The sequence below is a fragment of the Perna viridis genome, chromosome 7, assembly GCF_037379345.1.
Source record: "Perna viridis isolate PV_CMFRI_1.1 ecotype Kerala chromosome 7, ASM3737934v1, whole genome shotgun sequence".
NCBI lineage: Eukaryota > Metazoa > Mollusca > Bivalvia > Mytilida > Mytilidae > Perna > Perna viridis.
This window is the reverse complement of record NC_142451.1, coordinates 11,084,593-11,106,996: the sequence shown is the minus strand read 5'-3', so window position 1 is coordinate 11,106,996 and position 22,404 is coordinate 11,084,593. Positions and strand designations below refer to the sequence as shown.

The 22,404-nt window shown below is 32.1% G+C and overlaps 1 protein-coding gene across 1 annotated transcript; it reads right to left on the bottom strand.

The window, feature by feature from the left end:
- Positions 1 to 947: 947 nt before the first annotated feature.
- Positions 948 to 19,484, bottom strand: LOC148611307 (ubiquitin carboxyl-terminal hydrolase 1-like). Its single transcript, XM_088591738.1, has 10 exons — positions 19,373 to 19,484; positions 13,362 to 13,506; positions 12,700 to 12,803; positions 12,011 to 12,138; positions 11,334 to 11,399; positions 9,480 to 9,583; positions 6,938 to 8,169; positions 5,005 to 5,200; positions 4,546 to 4,650; positions 948 to 1,409 (listed from the first exon to the last, which is right to left on the bottom strand). Exons 2-10 carry the CDS (start codon positions 13,493 to 13,495, stop codon positions 1,001 to 1,003), a joined length of 2,478 nt encoding a protein of 825 aa, XP_088447864.1. The 5' UTR covers positions 13,496 to 13,506; positions 19,373 to 19,484; the 3' UTR covers positions 948 to 1,000.
- Positions 19,485 to 22,404: the final 2,920 nt, after the last annotated feature.

Genomic DNA, 22,404 nt, shown 5'->3' with positions numbered 1-22,404 from the left:
GGGTCCTTTTTATCATATTCCTTTGAAGTGAAAACATTGAATTTGACCTTGAACTTTTTATGTTTTAATTGTTACAGTATGTTTTGGTTTACAATATTTCAATGTAGCTATCCCTTTCCTTGTTAATTGTGTTAATCTTTCATTTGGTTATAGCCACTTCACTATTCTTTTCTTTATACTGATCTTCAGATGGTAATCTCAATTTTTGCACAGCTGTTGCAGGGAAAAAATCTCTCAAATCTATTAAAATGCTGGACAAGTGGTCATCATCACACCATCTTTAATGTATACAGTCTCCAACTAAAGGGCTCGCCAATAATAAGTGGAGCTCGATACAAAAATGGTTGAGATATTAAATCAAAATCACACACAGGAGAAGATGGGATGTTTCCACAGATAAATGGGAAATTCAAATTAAACGTAAAAAATTGAAGATATTTTTTATGTTTTATATGTATTTAATATGTATGTGGTTCCTCTATACCTTTTAGATTTGGCTTTTGTTCACTTATTTATTATTCTTATCTAAGCCACTTCACAACATATATTATTTGTTATTTTTAAATGGGAAATTAACATCAGGAAAGGAAATATCAGGTTTCTCTAAGAGTTTATTCTGAAGATTTCCACTTGCGATCATTTTTAAAAGTAGGCAAATTCCAAGATTCAGTTAACATCTGGCATTAAATTGAAAATTATAACATTAAGGAAAAAAAAAAACACAATTTACTTATATTTTCAAGGTCTTTAATCAAACTGAACTTTTGAATGTCATATTTATATTCTGTGGAGTTGTTTTATTACATATAATATTTCTGTGAAAGCATCTATAACAGTCAAAACTTTCTTGATTTTTTTTTAACTTCATAGATCCAAATGATGCAGAAAACATGAACAATACAGGCACAAAGATTGGGATAGTAGAATGGTAACTAACAATTTCTTCAATATATACTGACATTTTATTTTTGTTAATACACATACATGAAATTCCATTTCATTAGATCTTAGGACACAATACTTTATGGTAAAACAGTACATAGGGTGTCCCTAACAGCGACCCTTCTTCTCCCTTCAACATTTGACAAAACTCTTCCTCTGAGTGTACTTTGATTGCCTCATCATCACATTCTAACCAACTTCCTTCATACTTCTCAGATGGTATCAATACAAATTTGGATGGACTCCTGGACTGGAGACTAGCTGGAGAACTAACAAGAGCTTTCTGAGATTGTGATTCCAGAGAAAGGTGAGAGTTTCTATTGTAGGACTTGGATGGGGATTGGTTGAATTCATCTGACCCTATCACATGATTTTCCAGTTGATTTCCCTTGACCTTCACATATGTCAAATAATGTCCTGAGGTTAAGGTCACACCTGCATGAGCTATTAAACCATATAACTGGTACCTAAAGAAATAAGAGTAGATATATTTCAGTAATAATGTTTGTGTACCATTACAATTTCCTTATATTGGTACATGGACTTGATCAGATCAAAACAATAATGATTTAGAAAACAAGAGGCTCCCAGGAGCCTGAATCGCTCACCTGGTTTAATTTTTGCCTTCAAGGGCAATACCTCTAACAAGTTGTCCAACAATTTTGACTCTATTTGATTCATTGGAGACTTTTGTAAGCCTTATAATAAGGATCATTTCAGCAACTGAAAGATATTGGCTCAATCTAACAGATTTGCAGATATATGCAAAAATCTGCTGTCTGACCCCAATGTTCTATTTTTAGAAACAGTGGCCATGTTTTTTAACCGATCAAATATCCAAACAGTCATTTTGTTAAGGATACCCTATAAAAAAAAATACCAACTTTCATTGAATTTTGTAGAGTCATTTCTGAGAAGATTTTTGAAAGTAATAACAGCAAAAACGTCCAAAGAGGGCAATAACTCCAAAATGGGTCAACAGATTTTCACCAAAATTTGACCACAGATAGATCTCATCATGCTGAATATTTTTACGCGGTCAGATATATATATGCAAAAATCTGCTGTCTGACCCCTAAGTTCCATTTTTAGTAACAACAGCCATGTTTTTTAACAGAACAAAAATCCAAACGGTCATTTTGTGCAGGATACTCTAAGGAACAATCATCTTAAGTTTCATGCAAATCCATTATGTAGTTTCAGAGGAGAAAATGTTTGAAGAAATTATTAACGATAATGACGGACACCAAGTGAGCTAAAAATGGCCATTTTATTTTCAAAGAACGATTTCAATTAAATATTTTAAATGTTTTTTTTTTTCAATTGTAAAAGTAATTATATTAGAACAAGAGGACATCAACATTTATAAAATCTTTTATAAAATTTAGTAATTACAAGAAGTTTCCAAGATAACAGGTAAATTAGTTGTAAATAGAAAAGCAAGCTACTTAATAATAGAAAAAATGATCTGACAAAAGTGAATTAAGAAAAAATCCAGAAAGGTGTTATTGTAAAAATTTTTTTAAGGTCAAAGGTATATGAATAAATGAACTAGAGGCTCAAGAGAACCTGAATCACTCACCTGGTTAACCATTTGCTTATTTGAAAAACTTGAGGAATGAGACAGGCTAAGTTAAAATCAACTGAACTGTCAAATGTAGGAAATGCTTTTAATAGCATTTTCATGACCTGAACCAGAATTTTGCTAAAGGCAACATTTTTTGTATTATTTTCAAAAATCTGTCTTCCGACCCCTAAGTTCTATTTTTAGTATAGGCAGCCATATCTATTCATGGATTAAAAATCACAACAGTCATTTTGAGCACAATACACTGAAGAACTATTATGCATATTTTCATTCAATGATCTTAAATGGTTTTAGAGAAGATTTTCAGAGTTGTACATGTGAAAAAAAAAAAACAACAACAAAAAAACGGTTTCAGGGGCCATAACTCCTACTTCAGTCAATGAATGGTTTTGAAAATTTCGTCATAGGTCCTTCTCATGATGCTTCACAATTTTACCTTTTTTTTGAGTTTTTTGCAAACAACTGCCATCTGACTCCTATGTTCTATTTTAAGTAACAGCAGTAATGTTTTTTTCACAAATAAAAAAACCAAACGGTCATTTTGTGTAGGATACCCTAAGGAACACATATGCCAACTTTCATTGAATTCTGTTCAATGGATTTTGAGAAGATTTTCAAAGTTGCACATGCCAAAAATGCAAAAAAAACTGTTTCAGGGGCCGAAACTCCTACATCAGTTGAATTGTTTTGATAATTTCAGCATAGATCATGATACTGAACAATACAACCCATGCCAGAAATTTGCTAAAGGCAACGGTTATTGAGTTATTTGCAAAAAACTGCCATCTGACCCCTATGTTCTATTTTTAGTAATGGCGGCCATGTTTTTTCATGGATCAAAAATCCCAATGGTTATTTTGTGCAGAACACCCTAAGGAACAATCATGCCAAGTTTAAAACTTGTCAGTCTAGTATTTTCAGAGAAGATTTTCGAAAATTTGTCCACGACGACAACAACGGACGCCAAGTGATGGCATAAGCTCACTTGGCCTTTGGCCAGGTGAGCTAAAAAAAGGTAAAATCAACTGATCAAACAATAATAAATCTTGGTATATTGACAAACAAAATGTCAGCATACCAACTGTATGAAAAGCAGTTTTAGTAAAAAGTAGATATTATTGAGATGAGAGCCATCTCTGTGGGCCTTGCTGTCAACGGTTCTCAAGAAATAGAGTGGACACAATTTGTTAAGAATGGACGGATGGACAGTGCGACCAACAGACAGACCTTTGACCTAGTAATTTGTACATACATTATGACATACCCTCTAGCGTTGGTTAATATACATGTCAAGTATAAACTTTGAAATCATAACGGTTCTCTAGATATAGAGTGGACATGATCTTTACCACAGGACTTGGGGTTGTCAACTGAAACCAAAGTTTTTGACCTTGACCTTTGACCTAGGAAGTTGTACATACATTGTGACACACCCTCTGGTGTTGGATAATATATGTGTCAAGTATAAACTTTGAAATCATAATGGTTCTCAAGACATAGAGCCGACACAATCTTTACCACAGGACATGGGGTTGTCAACAGAAGCCACTTTTTTACCTAGACCTTTGACACAGGAAGTTGTACATACATTATGACACACCCTCTGGTATTGGTTAATACACATGTTAAGTATAAAGTATGAAATCATAACGGTTCTCTAGATATAGAGCGGACACAAATTTGTTACGGCGGACGGATTGATCACTATGGGGCGACCTGCCTATGGAGGGGCCCTAATTATCGTCTTTCATGCAATTCATAAAGTCAAAGTCCTCCCAATTTGTCAAAAAATGTTTAAACATAGCCACAATTACACTTGATCTGTAAACCATAAATAATAGTAATAATAAAACCAGACATTACTTCAATATATGCTACCTATTCTAAAGATTGATTGAATGAGTTCACACCTATAGCCCACATTCCAAAAGCCAATAGTGGACTAAAAATTGTCACACTTGAGTCATAGATACATACTAAATTGGTACAGAGGAGACAAGTATTTGATGACCTACCTATGGTCAGCTCTGCTACAAGGTCTGGGACACTTGTGTCGTAAACATGGTAAAAATAGTGGTATTCTGACATGGTCATTTATTTTTGATGCATAACCAAATAATCTGTAAATTAAAAAAAAATAATTAGAGGTACTCTGTAAATGTGTTTTTCGGAAGTATTTGTCTACATTTTTTCTTAGTTTGCTACTACTATAGACCAACCTTACTGCTGATAATATTTAAATGTCATTTGATAAAAGGTTGTCTAGTAAAAATGACAACATGGCAATAATTAAAGCACCATTTTTTTTTTCTAAATTTACATGCCAAGTTAATTGGTCTATAAATCTCTTTCTCCCTGAATTTGTTTCATTTGTTCATGAACGAACTAATATACATTTCTAACAAACTCAAAGAAAAGGGGATAATAAGATGTGCCTCATTATAATATTTCTCTACTTACAAACTTATGCTTACCCTGATGATGCTGAGAATCTTTTAAGATGTACACATAAAATATCTGGTAAAACATTGTAGTGTAGAGACCTCTCAGCCTCCACCAGATGTTGACACTTGTCACAAAAATATTTGTTATCTCCCCTGAGTCTCTCTACCTCACTGAAAGATTCCAGCAGCTTTGGCAGGGATGAGTGATCCTTCTCCTCCTCTTCATCTACATGTATAAAGGTCAATAAAGGTCTTGAGGTCAATTGGACAAAGGCCAAAATAGATCATAAAATACCTGGTTTTTTTGCCTATTGAACTTTTTACATGTAAGAGGAAAACATTAAACAGATATTCTCAAGTCCAATGCAATTCACTCAAACATAAGAACTTAAACAACAAGAAATTTGGCATGCACTCCAATGAAGACATTTTAAGTATTTATTAGCATAGTAATCATTCACTAAAAAAAATATGTTTTCTCCTTATGGAAAGACCTCGTTCAACTCCAGCAATTAACTCTATGAACTCGATCAAAATTAAATTAGGCCTAAAAAAAATTCTGTGTTTCCAGCAGCATCTCCTTCAAAATTAGAGTTCGTAGGTAGGGTTTTTAATGAATTTGCAGGACGTTGAAACCTACCAGTTTTGCTGCCTCCATTTAGTACTATGACACCACTGTAATATGTATTTTCAAGTACAACTTGCAAGTACAGTACTTTCTACATTTTATGAATTTTGAACCTCCACATCGGAGAGTAGGTGATTCTAGTAGAATTTCGATGACAAAAATGCTGAAAAAAAAAATCTGTATTTTTGTTTTGTTTTTGTTTTTTGACACCATAGAAAATTAGGGTCGGCAGGAAAAAATAGGGTTGGTCGGGTTACCGGAAACACAGAATTTTTTTAAGGCCTTAATACATATGTAAGTATATCACTATTAAAATGAAAAAGAACACCTCCCCCCACCTAAAAAAAAAACAAAACAAAAAAAAAAAAACAATACCACAAATATTCTTCTTTATTCAGTGATAAGTTTTACATGTACATTTGTGTATTTATCATTAAATTTTGGTCACAATAATAAAAGCCTACACAATTTTAAAACCACTCAATTGTAAATAATAATGCCACAATACTGGTTTTTATTCTATCCTTTGCTGTTCTGATGTAATGTTCAACTTCTTATGATGACTCAGAATAAATGTTCATTAACAAATCAACCAGATTTAAGGTCTCACTAACCCCTTCTAACGTTTCTATTACTTTACATGTTAAAAAAGTAGTTTTCAAAGTTTCACTGTGAATTGCCACGACAAATCACATCTTTAAGTTGCACACTATTGTAAAGCTTGGAAAATAAGGCTTTCAAAATCATTATGTTAATGGTACAATGATCTTAGAAATTCTTTACAAAATTAACTTGAATAAATAAACCTGAAAATCCATTTTCACCACTTCTGCTACTTGACAGCATGGAGGTGAATTACTCACACATGTAAACAATATCCATACACTTTTGCAGTAAATTACAATTATGATTTTAAAGTAAACCTTCTCAGCTTTATTTTGAATACTTTTGATAAACATACACAAAAATTATGCCCTTACAATGCATAGATCTAGGTTCAGTGTGTTTTTGGTACTATATAAGGGGTAGCCATTTGACCCAGAATTGGTACAAATGTAAGTGAGACCTTAAGTAAATCAAAGAGTTATCTCCCTTTGTTTTGGATGTTTTGAGTGTTTTTGTTGTTATTCATTTCAATCTTACCATTGCAGTAACTTACAAACCAACATTAATGTTTAAAAAAACATGAGTTTGTGATCTCAAATGGTAATTAAAAAATATAAAAAAACATAATTCTTCCTTGGTCTTCCAAGTATACCCTCTTAATACACTCAAGACTGATAATCAAATTGTTTACATGTCAACAGTATTTTTTCTTTCTTAAATGATACTAACCTGATTTAAATCCCTGATCCCCATCCTCTGTATCTGAATCATCTTTTTTTTCTTTCTGCACTGCTACACTGATGTCATGGAATTCCTCTATCTTCTCTCGGGAAAACTCACATTCTGTGCATCTCGTTCTAAGCATCAGTGTACCCATGAACAGTTTTTCAACAAAATCTTTCTTCTTTTTCTCACTTTTCTTACACATGTATCTTTTTTCTGTAAAGTCCAACTTTGCAATTGCAGTTGAAATCCTTGATCTTGGAGAATTCAATTTCATGGGACTGAGAGTTTTAGTTGCCATGGTAGCACTTACAGATTTCTTTGGACTGTCACATACATGATCACATTTTTCTAATTTAACAAAAGGCATACCAGCTTTCAAAGGAGATTTTTTTCCTATTGTTTTCCTATGAGGAGAGGAACTATTGTCTATTTTCATCTTTTTCAATATCTGTAGAGAATTTTTACTGTCAGGGTTACACTTTCCCACCTTTTCAATAAAATCCTCTTTTCCATTTTGATACTGATCAACAGATGAACAGTTTTCCATCTCAGATGAAGAGTCTAATGCTGATTTACCCTGATAAAGCTCTTTGACACGACAATTTTCTTCTGTTTTGGAACAATTATTGCTACAATTAATGTTAGTTTTCCCCTTTACAATAGCTCCCCTCATTCCAAGTCTTTTGCAACTTCCATTAGGTTTTAACATTGTTAAAATAGACGGTTGGTTTTCGTCAACTTTCTCTTCTTTTGTATCCCTATTTTCATCAGCATCTTGAGTGAATAACTTGGGCTTCCTTTGTCGTTTGACGTTTAGGAAGTCATGGTCTCCACTGCCATCTCGCTTGACATTGTTCATTAAAGCAACATCAGCTATTTGGCATTCTGGGATTTTATCAGAAGTGATATCATTAGAAATAGTAGCTGCTTCACTTGTATCCATTTGCAAAGTGGGCTCTACCTTTCTAGGGGAGGAATATGATGACATAGTTTGAAATATGTCATTTTTTGCTGGGGTTACAGAATTGATTTTGTCTGGATGATAACTCTTATCACTAGATTGTGTACCGTTTTGAACAAAAGAATTTGAGGTATGACCATTAAGTAGTTTAGGTTGAATCGATTGTTTTAGTTTGATGATATCCTTTTCAGCATCTTGTAGGTAACACAGTATACATCGAAGCAATTCCTGGGCATCATGTTGCATGTACCCTTCAAACATTGGGTTTAGTTCCCTGGAAAATGTACATAAGTAATACAGAAATTATTATTACGTTTTGTATTTACAGTACATACAATAATGATGTTCAGGGAATTAAGACCACATGATGATCTTCTAAATGTAACTGGACAATTGAGACGAAGATTTCAACTGTCAATTGATAATTAAGAAATAAATCACGGAAACTCCATTTTATCATTATTTTACCACAGGCTGACAATTTATGCTGCATTATTTTACCGTGAGTGACAGCAAGGTGTAAAATAGCAATATAAATGATCAGCCCGTGATAAAATAATGATAAAATGGAGTTTTTGTGATTTATTTCCATTTTAATAGGGCAATTACGGTACTTTTTTACATTTTCGTGACCTATTACGGTAATCTTAGACCTGCCATATTTGTTCATATTTGGTTGCACACTTTACACTAGCTATGTCAGTTGAAATGGTTGTTAGTGAAACTTTGCTTTGTATTTTTTATAATGAAGGAAAGGGCGAATTAAGTAGAACGATGTTAGAAAAGGCAATAGTCGTTTGCATTATATGGTCACAGTGTTCATGCATGGACAGGTACAATGTTTCATTCATTGACGATTGTTATTATTTGGTTTCATACATGATGGCACAAGTGGCACGAGGCGAATGCTACCAAGTATGTGTGTAAGTGATTTTTACGGAATATAATAACTTTTCCAAAACATAAAACATTTAATATTTTTTTATTAAATATGAATTTGATGTTGATTCACACTACTAAAATGAATGAAAACAGCTGATATACATCAGAATGTTACATGTGTTTGTTTACATGATTAAGGTGGGTAGTAATTTACACACACACAAGCCACGCCTAGTAAGTCATGTGCTGTTCATATAGCAATCCAAAATAGACAACAGTTGTGGTTTCAAAGCCTGTTATGGACATCACATTAGAACTATAGAGTTTTAATCTAGTCATTAGTTCAGTTAACTTCAGGAAGTTGATTGGTTATCCAATCAAAAGAAGACTAACCCCTTTCCCTTTAAGTTTAATCTTTATTCATGGCCAAAATCTAATTCATTTGTAAGCCAAGAATCAGCTTAGAGTGTTTCATGTTAAGACTATATAATAAAAATGTAATATTGTTTTTACGCATTTAACCCTGAAACAGCTAGGGCTTTATTATGCCATTGAATAGTATATCATAACAAGAGAATACAAAACCTTAACTATACACAATCTACTTGGCTGATTTGGAAATTTACATTATATTCTGTTATTATTGATAAGGTCCTGTCACTATAGTTCATTCACCTTTGCGCCAGAGCAATGAGGACTTACCTGATTGTATTGAGTATTCTTTCTGGTCTAATGGCCATAGACATAACATCAGCGGTGGCTACTTCATTGTGATTACCTTCTCTTCTATCCATCCTCATATACAACTGACAAAAAGAAAAAAAAGCTTTTATTCATACAATAAACTTAAAACCAAGCCAATGAAGATACATTAATGATACATCCTTTTCTTTTTCACAAAACAGAACATTTGATTATCCTAGAGGCCACTTTACTACTTGAATCAATAAATTGTAAAGAAAATAAATTTTTCAAAATATGTATACGTATAAAAAGGGTTTAAAAGTAGATGTAGAGAAAGAGCAGATGGCATTTAACAAATGTGACATATTAAGCATATTTCAAATTAGAATTTGTTAAAACCTTTATCGTCAATTTTGGAAAGAAATATCAAACAGTTATCACTAATCAAATGTATTTGCAATGATAAATGAATTTCTGTCGGAGATGCCTGTACCAAGTCAGCACCATTGCAGTCTTTCCAGTTTGTACCTTGATATTGCCATTTGTTACACAGATTTCCTTTATTGACTAAATATATATTTGTTTTGACTATTGCCTAGAGTTTATCAGTTTGATAGTTTTGTTAATAACTTGCAATAAAATTACCGACAAGACAATCTACTGTGTAAAACCAAACTTAAATCAGATACCAGTTTATTGGTGCTCTATTACTCTTTATTATGTATTGTAAATACAAGTAATTTTCATAACATATTAAGAAAAGACTATAGAATAGTGAGCTGCCATGTGAACACAACAATAGTAAAGTAAATAAAAAGTTTTGCAGAGTGCAGCATGATACAACAATAGTTAGTTGAACTCTGTTCACTTGAGGCAAGTGTGAACACAATATTACATTTTGACACACTAAACATAGGGTTTACAGTTCATTATGGACACAAATCATCTGGATACAATATTGCACAATAGTTGGAAAATTTAAGTGTAAAAGTCTGCTTCAGGGTGCATTCATGGATCACCTTGTACCTCATTATCTCAAGAACAGTAAATGATAGGATTAATTTGGTAACCATACTTCTTAAAGCTCTTGTATTTAAGCTCAGATTTTCATATAAATCCAATAAAAAACATTCTAAATCACACAAAAAAATTTTCAAAATCAGACCTGAAATAAACAAGCTATTGCCAAGAAATCAGAAAAAAACATATTGTATCTTGCCCCTTTGTGACCCCTTATTCTTACTTCGCTCAAGTCACATCACCAAAAATCACCAAAAATCAATCCTAGTCTTCCTTTTGTGGTATGACACCTTGTAATACAATTTCAAAAAAAGATTCATTCACTAATAGTCAAGTTACTATCAGTATTTGGACATCAGGAAAATGCATGATTCTGGTCCCCCTTTTAGGTCCCTTATTTCTGAAAACTTCAAATCTTTACCCCAAAAATCTATCCTAGTCTGTCTTTAGTCTGACCACAGTGGTATTGAATAATATACATTCCTACAATTTTTATTGCAGTTATACAGTTAAATTCCATGAAATGCTTTTTCAGACCTCTTTTTTGGCCCTTTATTCTATAACAGTTGGGACCATAACACCAAAGAATTGTTAAAAACCTTTCTTTTATATTTTACAAACCTTGTTACAAAATTTTTTAAAGATCAACAAAGTAAAACTGTGCCAAAATCAAAATGTACAGAACTGTCCAGATTTGGTCATGTGACTAACTAGAATTCACATGATTCCCATTCCTAAGTGAAGTCACATTGCAGACAGAATTTATTTCAGCTCCAAGTATACCAAGTTAGATATCTGTACCATATTTGCCAGCAAGGCTTGCATACTGATATACTTAACATTTGGACTTACATCATGTAAGAATTTAACTAACTCTGATGTTAGAGGCAGCTTAAAATCTTCATCATCACTGTCATCCTGTAATATACACAGTTTTTTAGAATTAATTCAGCAATCGAAAATATAATTTCAATCAATTTTGTTAAATAATGATATGTTCTGCATCTAAAGACAACACATACTTAAAACTTTGATAAATTACATTTACCTGATGAAATGCCTTAGACAGTTAATTAACTGAACAATAGAAAAGAAGATTGAAAGCAGAACAATTAACTAGCAGTCTTTATAAAAATCTGACAGGACGTGATTCACTCATATCAAAAACCCACCAGATTCAGTTTAATTTCTTTTCAGAAACAGTTACTGATCACATAACCAGTCTAAGTTTTTCGTTCGATTGTTGCACTTTTGAGATAAAAATTATATACATTGTGCATGAAATTGGCACTTTGCAGGAGTTATCATTCTTGATTTGTTTAGATTTGGTTGGTTTTAGTAGGAGATAAATGTATGATTTTCTCAAAAGTGCAGATCTGAATACAGGAATGAATCTTGATATGAAAAAACACAGCGTATATAGACTGGAAAGGTGTCATTTGTTTGGTAGCTTTTTCTTCACCATGAATCACTTTACTAAAAGTGTCTGAATTTTATGTGGACTGGTACTTAAAAGCAATCTATCAAACCTCTTCTAGATCTTTGATTTTCAATTTTTCTGTCACAATGAGTTCTTGATACAGATCATCTAGCCTATCGAGGAAGCCTGGGGTATACCTCAATATCTGTAATACACTGTTCAGAAAGCAGGTGTTTCCTGTAATAAAATTAAATGCAAAGACAAAATGACTTTTTTAAGTTGTCTACATACACTGTGAAGATAGAAATTCAAACAGTACTGGACAAACATGCAAGAAATAACATAATGCACAAAACAGCTGTAAAACTATGATCAGAAAAACTTCTAATGTTCCTATTTCCCTAATAAATATCTATACATTGCAATACTAAGATTTTGATCTGATTTTTTTGGTTCAAAACAAACTGTGCTATTTTAAATTCAGGTGAAGATAACTAGTGTAAAATATAAATTGGTGATGAAGTACATATTACATCACAGACATTATCAGAGCCTTAACTTTACAAGTCAAAATGGATAATGGAATATATATTTTGCCATTTAATCATAACTCTATATGGCTTGAGAGTGAACAATTTTATATTCACAAGTCAAATTGTCTCATTTAGCAATTTTACATACACATCCACATGAATTTTTGCCCATATGTGTATATACCAAAGTTTAGTTTCATTTTTTTTTATATTTTCTATATATATTTATAATTTATGTGTTTGAGATGAATTCATGTAATCTCACCCATATTTTGTAATGAAGTGACTGCAGGGACCACAGAACTATCCTGGTAGCTTCCATCACCGTCAAATATAGAATTTTTATCAGTCAAATCTTCTTTGACATCACTGTAAATAAAGAATTTCTTTAAATTTGTACCAACTTATCTGTTATTGATGTATCAAAATAATATGACATTTACATTCATGACTCTCAATTTTTTTTAAAAATTTTAATTTAATGACTAAGTCAGAGTTATTGAACACTCTAAATTGTAGAGACGTCAATTCCTTTTTCACATACTGAACCCCAACAAATAAACACTCAGTCGACTCAAACCTATAATTTAATTCACAAAAATGGACGCTTAAATTCCATAAATATTGTAAACTATTCAGTTTCGCTAAACAATTTATCAATCACTATATAAATGAATGTCACTATTTAAACTGGAGAGATTTCCAAAATTGTATGCCTTTCAAATGAACAAGGCAAAAGATTTGAAAATGGTTCTTTTGTTTTCTAATTGCAATTACAGCAGAATGTGGGATAGGTAAAGCTAAAAACCTGGGAGACAAATATCCGTACTTAAATTTAACACAGAGCATTGAGATTTACACCTGTCTCAATCTCATTCATGTACATCTATATTTCATTATATAATTTCACCCTTCAAAAGATCTTACCCAGCAACCAATGGTTCATTTTTTACAACTGCTGTTGATGGACTACTTGACCTATTGTCTTTCTTGCAAGGCTTAAGTGACAACTTGGCTCTTTTTCTGACTGGGCCAGGACTTTCAGCATCTGCTATAACCATGGCTAGAGTGACTGTAATTTTAAAAAGTTACAGTACACATACATTCATAAAATAAGAGATTAAGTGTAAGTATTTGTAAGAATCAGGCAAAATGAAAAACATCTGAAACATGCATTCAAAACCACACTGATCTGACAATATAATTTCACTCAATATGAAAAGACCATTGTTTGAACTCTGCCCAGAAATTTTTCAATAAAATGTTAAAAAACAGGTTTTTGACAGAGTTATCTGCCCTTGAAATACTCATTTTCAGTGCATTTACATGAAGATATCTCAGTATAAAAATGATATGGAAAATCTTGTCTTTTTTTTCTTGATTCTGATGGTGCAAATGGTCAAATTAAACTTTCAAAATGTTTTTGTTTTTCATACCATGTTTCACCTACTGCATGATTCTTACAGATGCAGACACTTAATACAACTGGCTACAATCACACTGCGATCAATAGATGCAGTCATGTTGTTGGTTAAATTTCCAGCACCAAACATGTAACTCTTACAACTCTCATAAGGAACATGTAACAAATATTAATGAAGAAATCCTAGCTACAAAGATACAGGTCCTGCGACATATTCTGACTTAGCTGAGCTCCACAAAACATGCATAGAGGTCTTATGGCTCATAATGGAGCAAACATGCTTTTTTTCTGCAGACATTAAATAATAAAGTCGGCATACATAAATTTTAGAGGTTAACTTATAACTTTGAAAAATTGAACTTCTCCAGGGCCTAATCTAGACGTCGACAACAATAAGTTTTAGTAGAGTGTACTTGAAAAATAACAATACTGACATTTTTGCTCTTGTCATCTGTTACAAAAACTTCCCCTGTCAAAGACAAGTGGGAGAAGTGAGCACTAACAAGAAGAAATTAGAAAGTTTTTGCTCATTCCTCTTCTAGATTAAAACATAGTTCTTGGTGATTGACTTGGCTTTCTACTTTGATTATTTTGGTTTTGAGTATTTCTTGTATATACTCAATTTTGGTATTTTGATCTAACTATATATTTGATTATAAAGCTGCTGATGAGAGGTTACTCCATGAAACGTGTACAGCATATCAAAGTTTATGAATATGAATATGACTGGTATTTCTGTCTTTAGAGCAATACCATGAGTTTAAGAGGATTGATCTTAGTTTATAATACACTGTATTTTACTATAAGGTTCCTTACCAAAAAAAAAGATTTTGACTGATGTGGTGGTAAGAGGCTGTGCATGTACATGTAGAAACCAGGCAGCTGCAATAATATGGTTGGCACATGGTAAATCTTATCCAACTGATTTTTTGTTCCAGTGTAATTATAATTTCATTGGTGTGTCAAATAGTATAAAAAAAATTAAAAATTGACAATGGATGGGTCAGAAAATAATTTTAAGGTTCTATAAGAAAGCAATCAAATTTTGCACAAAATAAAAGAGTTATCTCCCTTTTTCATTGAATATCAATGCTTTCTACAGAAGTTATTTCTCTTTAACTGTTGCAGTTAATCAAAAGGCAACATTTGACTTGAAAAATCATGCATTTGTGTATGAAATGGATGAAATTTTTTTTTAAAACAAAATTATTCATATGCCACCCACTGCTGGTTTTTTCTTGAATGCCCTCTTAAAACCTTTCTGGTTAGGAATAGGACAATGTTTGTTTGTTTGTCTGTTGAGGTTTAACGTCCGAGCAGCAATATTTCAGCTATATTCAGACGATGAACATGAAATTGATGATAGAATGAACATGAAATGATGATGAAATGAAAAAGGGATGGGCCATAAGGACAATGGAGTCGACAAATTTTGATTGCCACTGGAAATAGGGAGAGGTGGGTAGGATCAGGCAATTTAGCCTCCTGTGGCGGAGCCCTATGGTTCCTACTCCAGGAGAATACCACAGTAGGGTTCCTTAACGTGCCAGGAACGTGGCATCTTTCCCAACACGGTGCACTACTATGGTTTGCGGTCAGGTTTTCCGTATTGTAGCCTGACAACCCCAGCATGTAAAACACCAGGGGTACCCCATTCCACCACCTGGGCCACACATCCCACTTGCTCTGTGGGCAGAGCGCCCTAGCCCCCACCTAGGGTTCTGAGCACTATTTAGTCGCCTTTTACGACAAGCTTAGTGCTGCTGCACGCCTATTCTTTTAACACCCAGACCTGCACGGGGTGGAATAGGAATAAAAAGTGGAAAAAAGCATTTTCAACCTTCACTAAATATCAATGTATGAATATACAGTGTATAAAATGTAATGTGTATGAATCTCTACACTACTGTTCTGTAAGGTTCCATGCCAACACAGTAAGTGTGTGAATGATTTTGCAGGTGCTTACCATACCTGTGAAGGAACCAAAATGGATCAAAATCCAACAAACTTCCGATTTCTTGGCAGTAACTAGATAAATAGTACATAGATTTCTCATAAAATGTAATAAAAGGTTCCATACCACTAAAGTAGTGCTTTAAGGGTTTAAAGGTTTATGGTCCTTACATGCACAGACATGATTGTATAAAGGTAAAAAAAATAAAAATTCTGGATTAGAGAAAAAAAACAAGAATTCTGTTTTAAGAAAAAAAAAATGGGTCAAAGACAGAAATGGCAGAATTTCATTAAACAGGAAGTAGATGTTTGACAGGCCTGAAATCGGATTCCATATTATGGGACTTGTACCTGATGCTGAAAACCAAATATCACGAGACTGCTATTAGTATAGTAGTTTCTTAGAAAAGTGTTACAAAAATAATTTCCTTGCCTGCTTGCTTGCCTGACCACATTCACCATACTGTAACCCAATTTTCACTGTGTGAAATTCAGCCAAAAAAAGAAGAAAACAGCATTTTCTTTAACTTCCTATAAATTGCATATCTCTCGTCTAAATGCAAACATCTAAGTTCTACTTCTATGACTACTCTGATTCATATCACAATATGAATTAAAAAATGATATCAAGTTTGAATATTGCGTCCAAATTTGTCCAAAATGCTCTGATTTTGACATCAATGGGAGTATCTAGCTGCAGTCTTGGAAGCATTCCATTGTGTTGTTTTTTAATAAAGATAAAAATTCATTTCTACTTAGTTTAATGTCCAGAAAAATGTTTGCATGCAGTCTGTACTGCCATAACCCCTAAAATCAACCCAGATCCTGACATTTTTGGTATAGAACATTAAATTGAACATATTCCTTCATTACCTTGACAGCAATTTTTCTAGTGTTTGTCATTTCTGTCATTGACAAAGGACTTTTCAGAATGACGAAAAACTATTATCATTATGGCCTTTTTTTTGTCATCTGTATTCTTTTAATTACAAAAATTATATTGAAAGTTGTATCTCAAAAATTGGTTCAAGTGACAATTCTTTTATCCTTAGCTACATGTACGGTACAGCTTGCATAATAGTCTGATAAATGCCAGGTAAACCTCTTATACCTGGCACAACTCTCAGAAGTTTGTCTCTGTAATTTCTAATATACAACTTATTAATTAATTGAACATAAGTTGTAGTATCTCAGGTAAATTTTACCTGTTCACCTGGACAGGTACAAGTAGCTAAGTTAAATAGGTACTTCGAGAATTATTGATATTCAGTTATGATTAGTATTTTATGACACATAACACTTGAAGTAATCAAGTTGATGGTTTATCATAATAAGAGCAACAACAATATTGAAAATTCTAGTCTTAAGAATAAATCCATATGTTTTCATTCAAGAGACTGGTTAGTCCTTTAATAAAATAATGCATAAAATGAAAAAAAGTTATTTTCAGTTTCTTCCAACACAGAAAAATGCTTTTATTTATTCAAATTCAAAAGGGAAGTATGAAATTTATTTTTGAAAAAAAAAGTTACATATGTCACAGTTTTGGTTCTCAAACTTGTATTCAGAATGAAATTGGAAAAGTAGATTAGAATAATTTATAAAAAAAAAATGAATTAACATAAAACGTTACAAAAGTAATAATACAAGTACATGTAAATGAAGGCATCAGTGTTGAGAAAGTTTAAACTGATATTAATTTTTGCTTTTTTTAATGGGCAAATGGTGATCGGATTAAAAGGTGGGCCATACATTTTTAAAGAAATTTTTAACAAAAGTGATTGATTGCAAAAGTAAATTGAAGATAATTAAATGATTATTTTATGAACTCTTAAGTTGAAGTGTAGCAAATACTTTTCTTCTCAAGAGTTAAGAGACACAGATTTTTGATGCAATATTAGTTGGTTTTTTTACACTTAAAAAAATGCAATATTATATAATAATTTAATAGTGGATACACAATAAAGTAAAATCTATATATATCAAGTAGTGGCATCTGATGTTAAAAGTTTATATTAAAATAAAAATTCATTTAAAACACTTAACAAAATTATTTTTAAAAAATTCTTAACATTCAAGGTCAATAAAAGACTTAGGTCTAATGCTGATCTATTAAATTTCTTTACTTCTCATTAACTTTACATTAAAATGCCATTAAAATATAGAGAATAGTTATGGTGTATATGTCAAAGACACAACAACTCCACGGAGTAAAATGTAAAAGTTTATTGTATTTTATTTTTGAAAATCAGTTGGGCATAAATAAATGTCTGTAAGGCAAAAAATACCTACCCTTAACATTTTATGGCCATTTTGGCTCAAGCATTATTAAAATCTAGATAGTTTCTGGAAATCTGTGAAAAATAAAATAATTCCTCTACCTACATGTACCTACCTCCCCTATAGTTTTCTTTCTAGTAGCATGAAACAAAACTATTTTTTTGGCATTATAGGTCCCTACATTTTGTCGTTGATCACTGTGATATTTACAATTTTGAGAATATTATTTATGAACTCCTCAGAGACCAATACTTAACAAAACTGTGAAATAATGACAAAAATTTGTCATTAAACTCGTCTGCTTCCAAAAGCTCACAATTACAATGTACATTCACAGTTGAAATTCAAACTGCTCTAAAATTGAATCTCTAATTGAGGCAAAATACTTCTTAAAAAATATTTAAAACTGTCCCAATATTCCACATGTTGGTACTGTGCATGTCACTTTAATGTATGACCAAGTTTTTGTCTATACCTACATTGTACGGTACTAGCAAATGTATTTTTTGTGTTTTTTTTCTACAGTGACCATGCATACATATGTATGTCAGCATTCTTTTCAATGAAATTTTGAAATAAAGTCAGGAATGTACTATGAGGTCCATGACTAAATACAAGAGGGTAAAGAGGGTTCTATTTTTTATGATTAAAGGCTATTGAGTTTCTTTTTTTAATCAAAGTTCAGGTTGTTCCTTTTTGGATTGTCTTGAAAACATATACTTGCATGATAGTTGAAAAAGTAATGTACTTAATATTGTATATGTCAGATGCAAACACTACATTAAATAATATTCCATTAAATTTGTCCTTCTTTTCATATGCTAGATGGATGATGTAATATTTTGTAGGCAGTTTTAGGGAATGCTGCCTGGTTTCTTTGTTGACATTATGAAGAAATGATTTTTTTTTATCTATGCAAACAAATCAGAAATAGATGAAATAAATAAAAAGTAAATATACAGTAAAAATGTATCAGGGAAAATTAAGGATTTGAAAAAATCTGATTTTGTATATAAAAAAGAATTTTGACATTCATGCAAATTAATTTGTAGAGGCGCCTAACAACAGTTTGAAAACTGTATGACTATTATGCATACACTAGCTTACAGTCGTCTCTAGGTCAATGATTGGCGCATCTGTGAAGGTATTTTCATCGCTCAATCATTGTTAAATTTGTTTTGTACTGCCTAATAAGGCATTTTCACCATCGTTTCAGGACTATGTGTGATAATTTTATAACTTCTTAAGATTACCATCGATGAAGTGTTTTCTCGAGAATTACCTTTATATATTTCGCCACTTTTTTAAGAAGTGAACATGGTTCAAATTCATTAAATAAAATAAATTGTATTTTGCCGCATTTGTTCAAAACTACCGGAAGTTCTAACAGTAACACAAACGGAAGTTCTTGGTCATCTCGCCCCTGTACAATTCCCGTCACTTTTCCACACCACAATATTATTCATTCTAAGATTTGGTCATCATCTTTACTCATTGTCTCATGACCGATCCACAGTGATTTTCATAATAGCTTTTAAACTTCGGTAAATAATGTTTAGCCCAATAGCATTAATATTTTCAGTGACATACAAGACACCAGAGGCCTATAATTAAATTTAATTGCAGGTCTATTCATGAATGCACACAATTTATGTCTCTCAGTGATATTTTGTAACCGTAATAAAATATTACTTTACCATAAATACAGGTCTATGCCGGGGGTCTATTTTAATTGATTTTACTGGATTGAATTTGTGAGTAGGAAGACCAGGTAAGCAGTTTAATTGCGTTGCGAAAAATATAGGTAACAATCAAACGAAGGTAAATGATGATCATCCCTGTATTTTGGCTATTAAAGACAATCATCCTAAATTAGCTGCCAGCCCTATCTCTTTTTCACATATCAACGAAAATTTTGTATGTAAAATGTCACAGATGATTTATTTAATATATTTTTCTCATTTATTCATTTATATTATTTCACAATTATTGTCATGTTTGTTTCATATATATATTCATACACATTCATATCTCATATGACTTGACCTGACATGACCTGCAATGACTTGGCGTTTTCTTACACGTAGTAAAATCTATTTGCACGACTAACTTTGCATGCTTTCACACGCGAAAAGTTGTAGTTTTACAGGTACTAACTTTTCACTATTACTCTTGGTTATACTGTCTTTGTATAAGGTCGCTGTATTATTACACGGCTGTTGTATTTTCAGGTATTTATACTGTAATATTCTATTTGACTCTTGGAGATTGTTATTTCAATTTGGATAAATATTTAATTACGGTCTGGTCATATTATTCATATTGTCGTTTCTGTAATATTCGCCGTGGAAATTTGTATTTGCAGGTGTTTGAATGATTCTATCTGTTGTTCATGAATTAAATTGTTGTATTTTCAGTATTGAAAATAAACGTACTTGTATATGATGATCCTATCAAGACTTATAGCAGTAGTATAGCCATTTTGTCAATTCATCGCTTGGTCCCAAATACAATGCAACATAAAAGAATAAGAAAAATCAATGTAAAAACGGCAACCGGTATTGACGGAATATCCCCAAACTACATATTGCTAAACCCAGCATTACCAAACCGATAACAACATTGGTAAATTTATGTATATCATCATCTACTTTCCCTGACTGTCACAAACAAGCACAAGTTGCTCCTATCCATAAGAAATGTAGTGTTCTTGAGAAAGACGACTGCATCCTCGTTATTGTTCTACCTACATGTATCATATCAAACATTTTCGATAATGCAATTCAAATTAAGCTAGTAGAACACAAAATCTTCAATCCATTTCTGGCTGCATTTCGATTTTGGTTTTGGATGTCAATCAACCTTTTTATGTGTGATTGAAGATTGGAAAAAAGCTCTTGACAACAGAGAATATTTGGCTGCATTATTAATGGATTTATAAAAGTCCTTTGACTGCTTCCATTGCGATCTGCTATTACTTAAAATGAAATAATATGGCCTTTCAAAACCTTCAAATGATCTTCTTGAAAGTTATTTGACTAAAAGGAAACAATGTGTAAACATTGGTCGAGGTATGAGCAGTATGTTGGATATTTTTAAAAGCGGTACCTCAAGGCTCCATACTGGGGACTGTTCTTTTCAACATTTTTATAAATGACTTGTTTTTCTTTGTAGATAAGTGTTCTCTTTATAATTATGCAGATGACAATACCCTTTCTAAATAAATCTCTTATTAGATGGTTCTCAAGAAACAAAATGCAGGCTAACCTTAAGAAATTCCAAGCTATTTCAGTTGGCAAAAGGACTCATGAGAAAAAAAAATAGAATTTGACTCTAATTGTGTACATATTACTTGTGATGAAGAGGTTAAATTACTTGGTGTAACTTAAGATTTTGAATTAAACTTCAACTCACATACATGTATATCAAATATTTGTAAGAAGACTGCAAGACAATTAAACGTTTTAAAAAAGAATTGGAAAACATTTAAATAGACTTGGGAAGCTATCTATATATTATTCCATTATTAAGTAAAATTTAATCTATTGCCCTTTGATCTGGAACTCATGTAGTGAGCAAAATACTTCAAAAATTGGGAAAATACGAGAGCGAGCGCTCCATTTTGTTTATAATGATTTTACAAGTTCTTACAATTTACTTTTGGAACAGTACAAATTAACATCTCTGAAGACAAGAAGGATAAGCATAATTGCCTTTGAGACATTCAAAATTATAAACAAACAATGTCCAATGTTTTGCAAGATTTGGTAACTGTTAAAATAGTAACTATAATTTCAGGTTTGTAAATAAGCCGAGGTACTCCGACCAAAAACCATGCACAGCCTACGGTAAAAAAAATCCTTCAGATGTGAAGCGGCACAGATATAGAATTTGCTTTCAAATGATGCAAGGACTCTGACCTCCTTCGATCAGTTTAAAGCTTACATAAATGTTTGGTTGGGGGGCCGGGGGGGGGCAATTATGTCACTGTAATGCTTGTAAGTATCAACCCGTGCTGTCTCATGTCAGAGGAAATTTCTTGCTTCATGTTTTATGTGCTTTCATGTTATGCTCTTTTCGTTTTTGTTATTTATTTGTTTTTATGTTGCATTTTGTTTTATGTTCTCGTCATATTAATTTATTTACTTGCGTAAGTTTTTGCATGCATGTATGTTTATTGTCTTGTTTTATGTACTTGTCGGTAAGTATTGTATAGTTCCAGATATCTTTTAACTTATAGTATAATTTAATTAACATACAAAATAACTCATATAATATTAAAAGATATTCTTATGTTTTATACAATTTGAAAGA

What these genes read in the sequence shown, in the direction of transcription:
- LOC148611307 (XM_088591738.1), bottom strand. Translation starts at nt 13,495, where the DNA reads ATGGTTATAGCAGATGCTGAAAGTCCTGGCCCAGTCAGAAAAAGAGCC. An exon ending in TAGTTAAATTCTTACATGAT is followed by an intron (nt 9,584 to 11,333) that starts GTAAGTCCAAAT and finishes TCTTTTTGTCAG; the next exon opens with TTGTATATGAGGATGGATAG. An exon ending in AGATTCTCAGCATCATCAGG is followed by an intron (nt 4,651 to 5,004) that starts GTAAGCATAAGT and finishes TTTAATTTACAG; the next exon opens with ATTATTTGGTTATGCATCAA.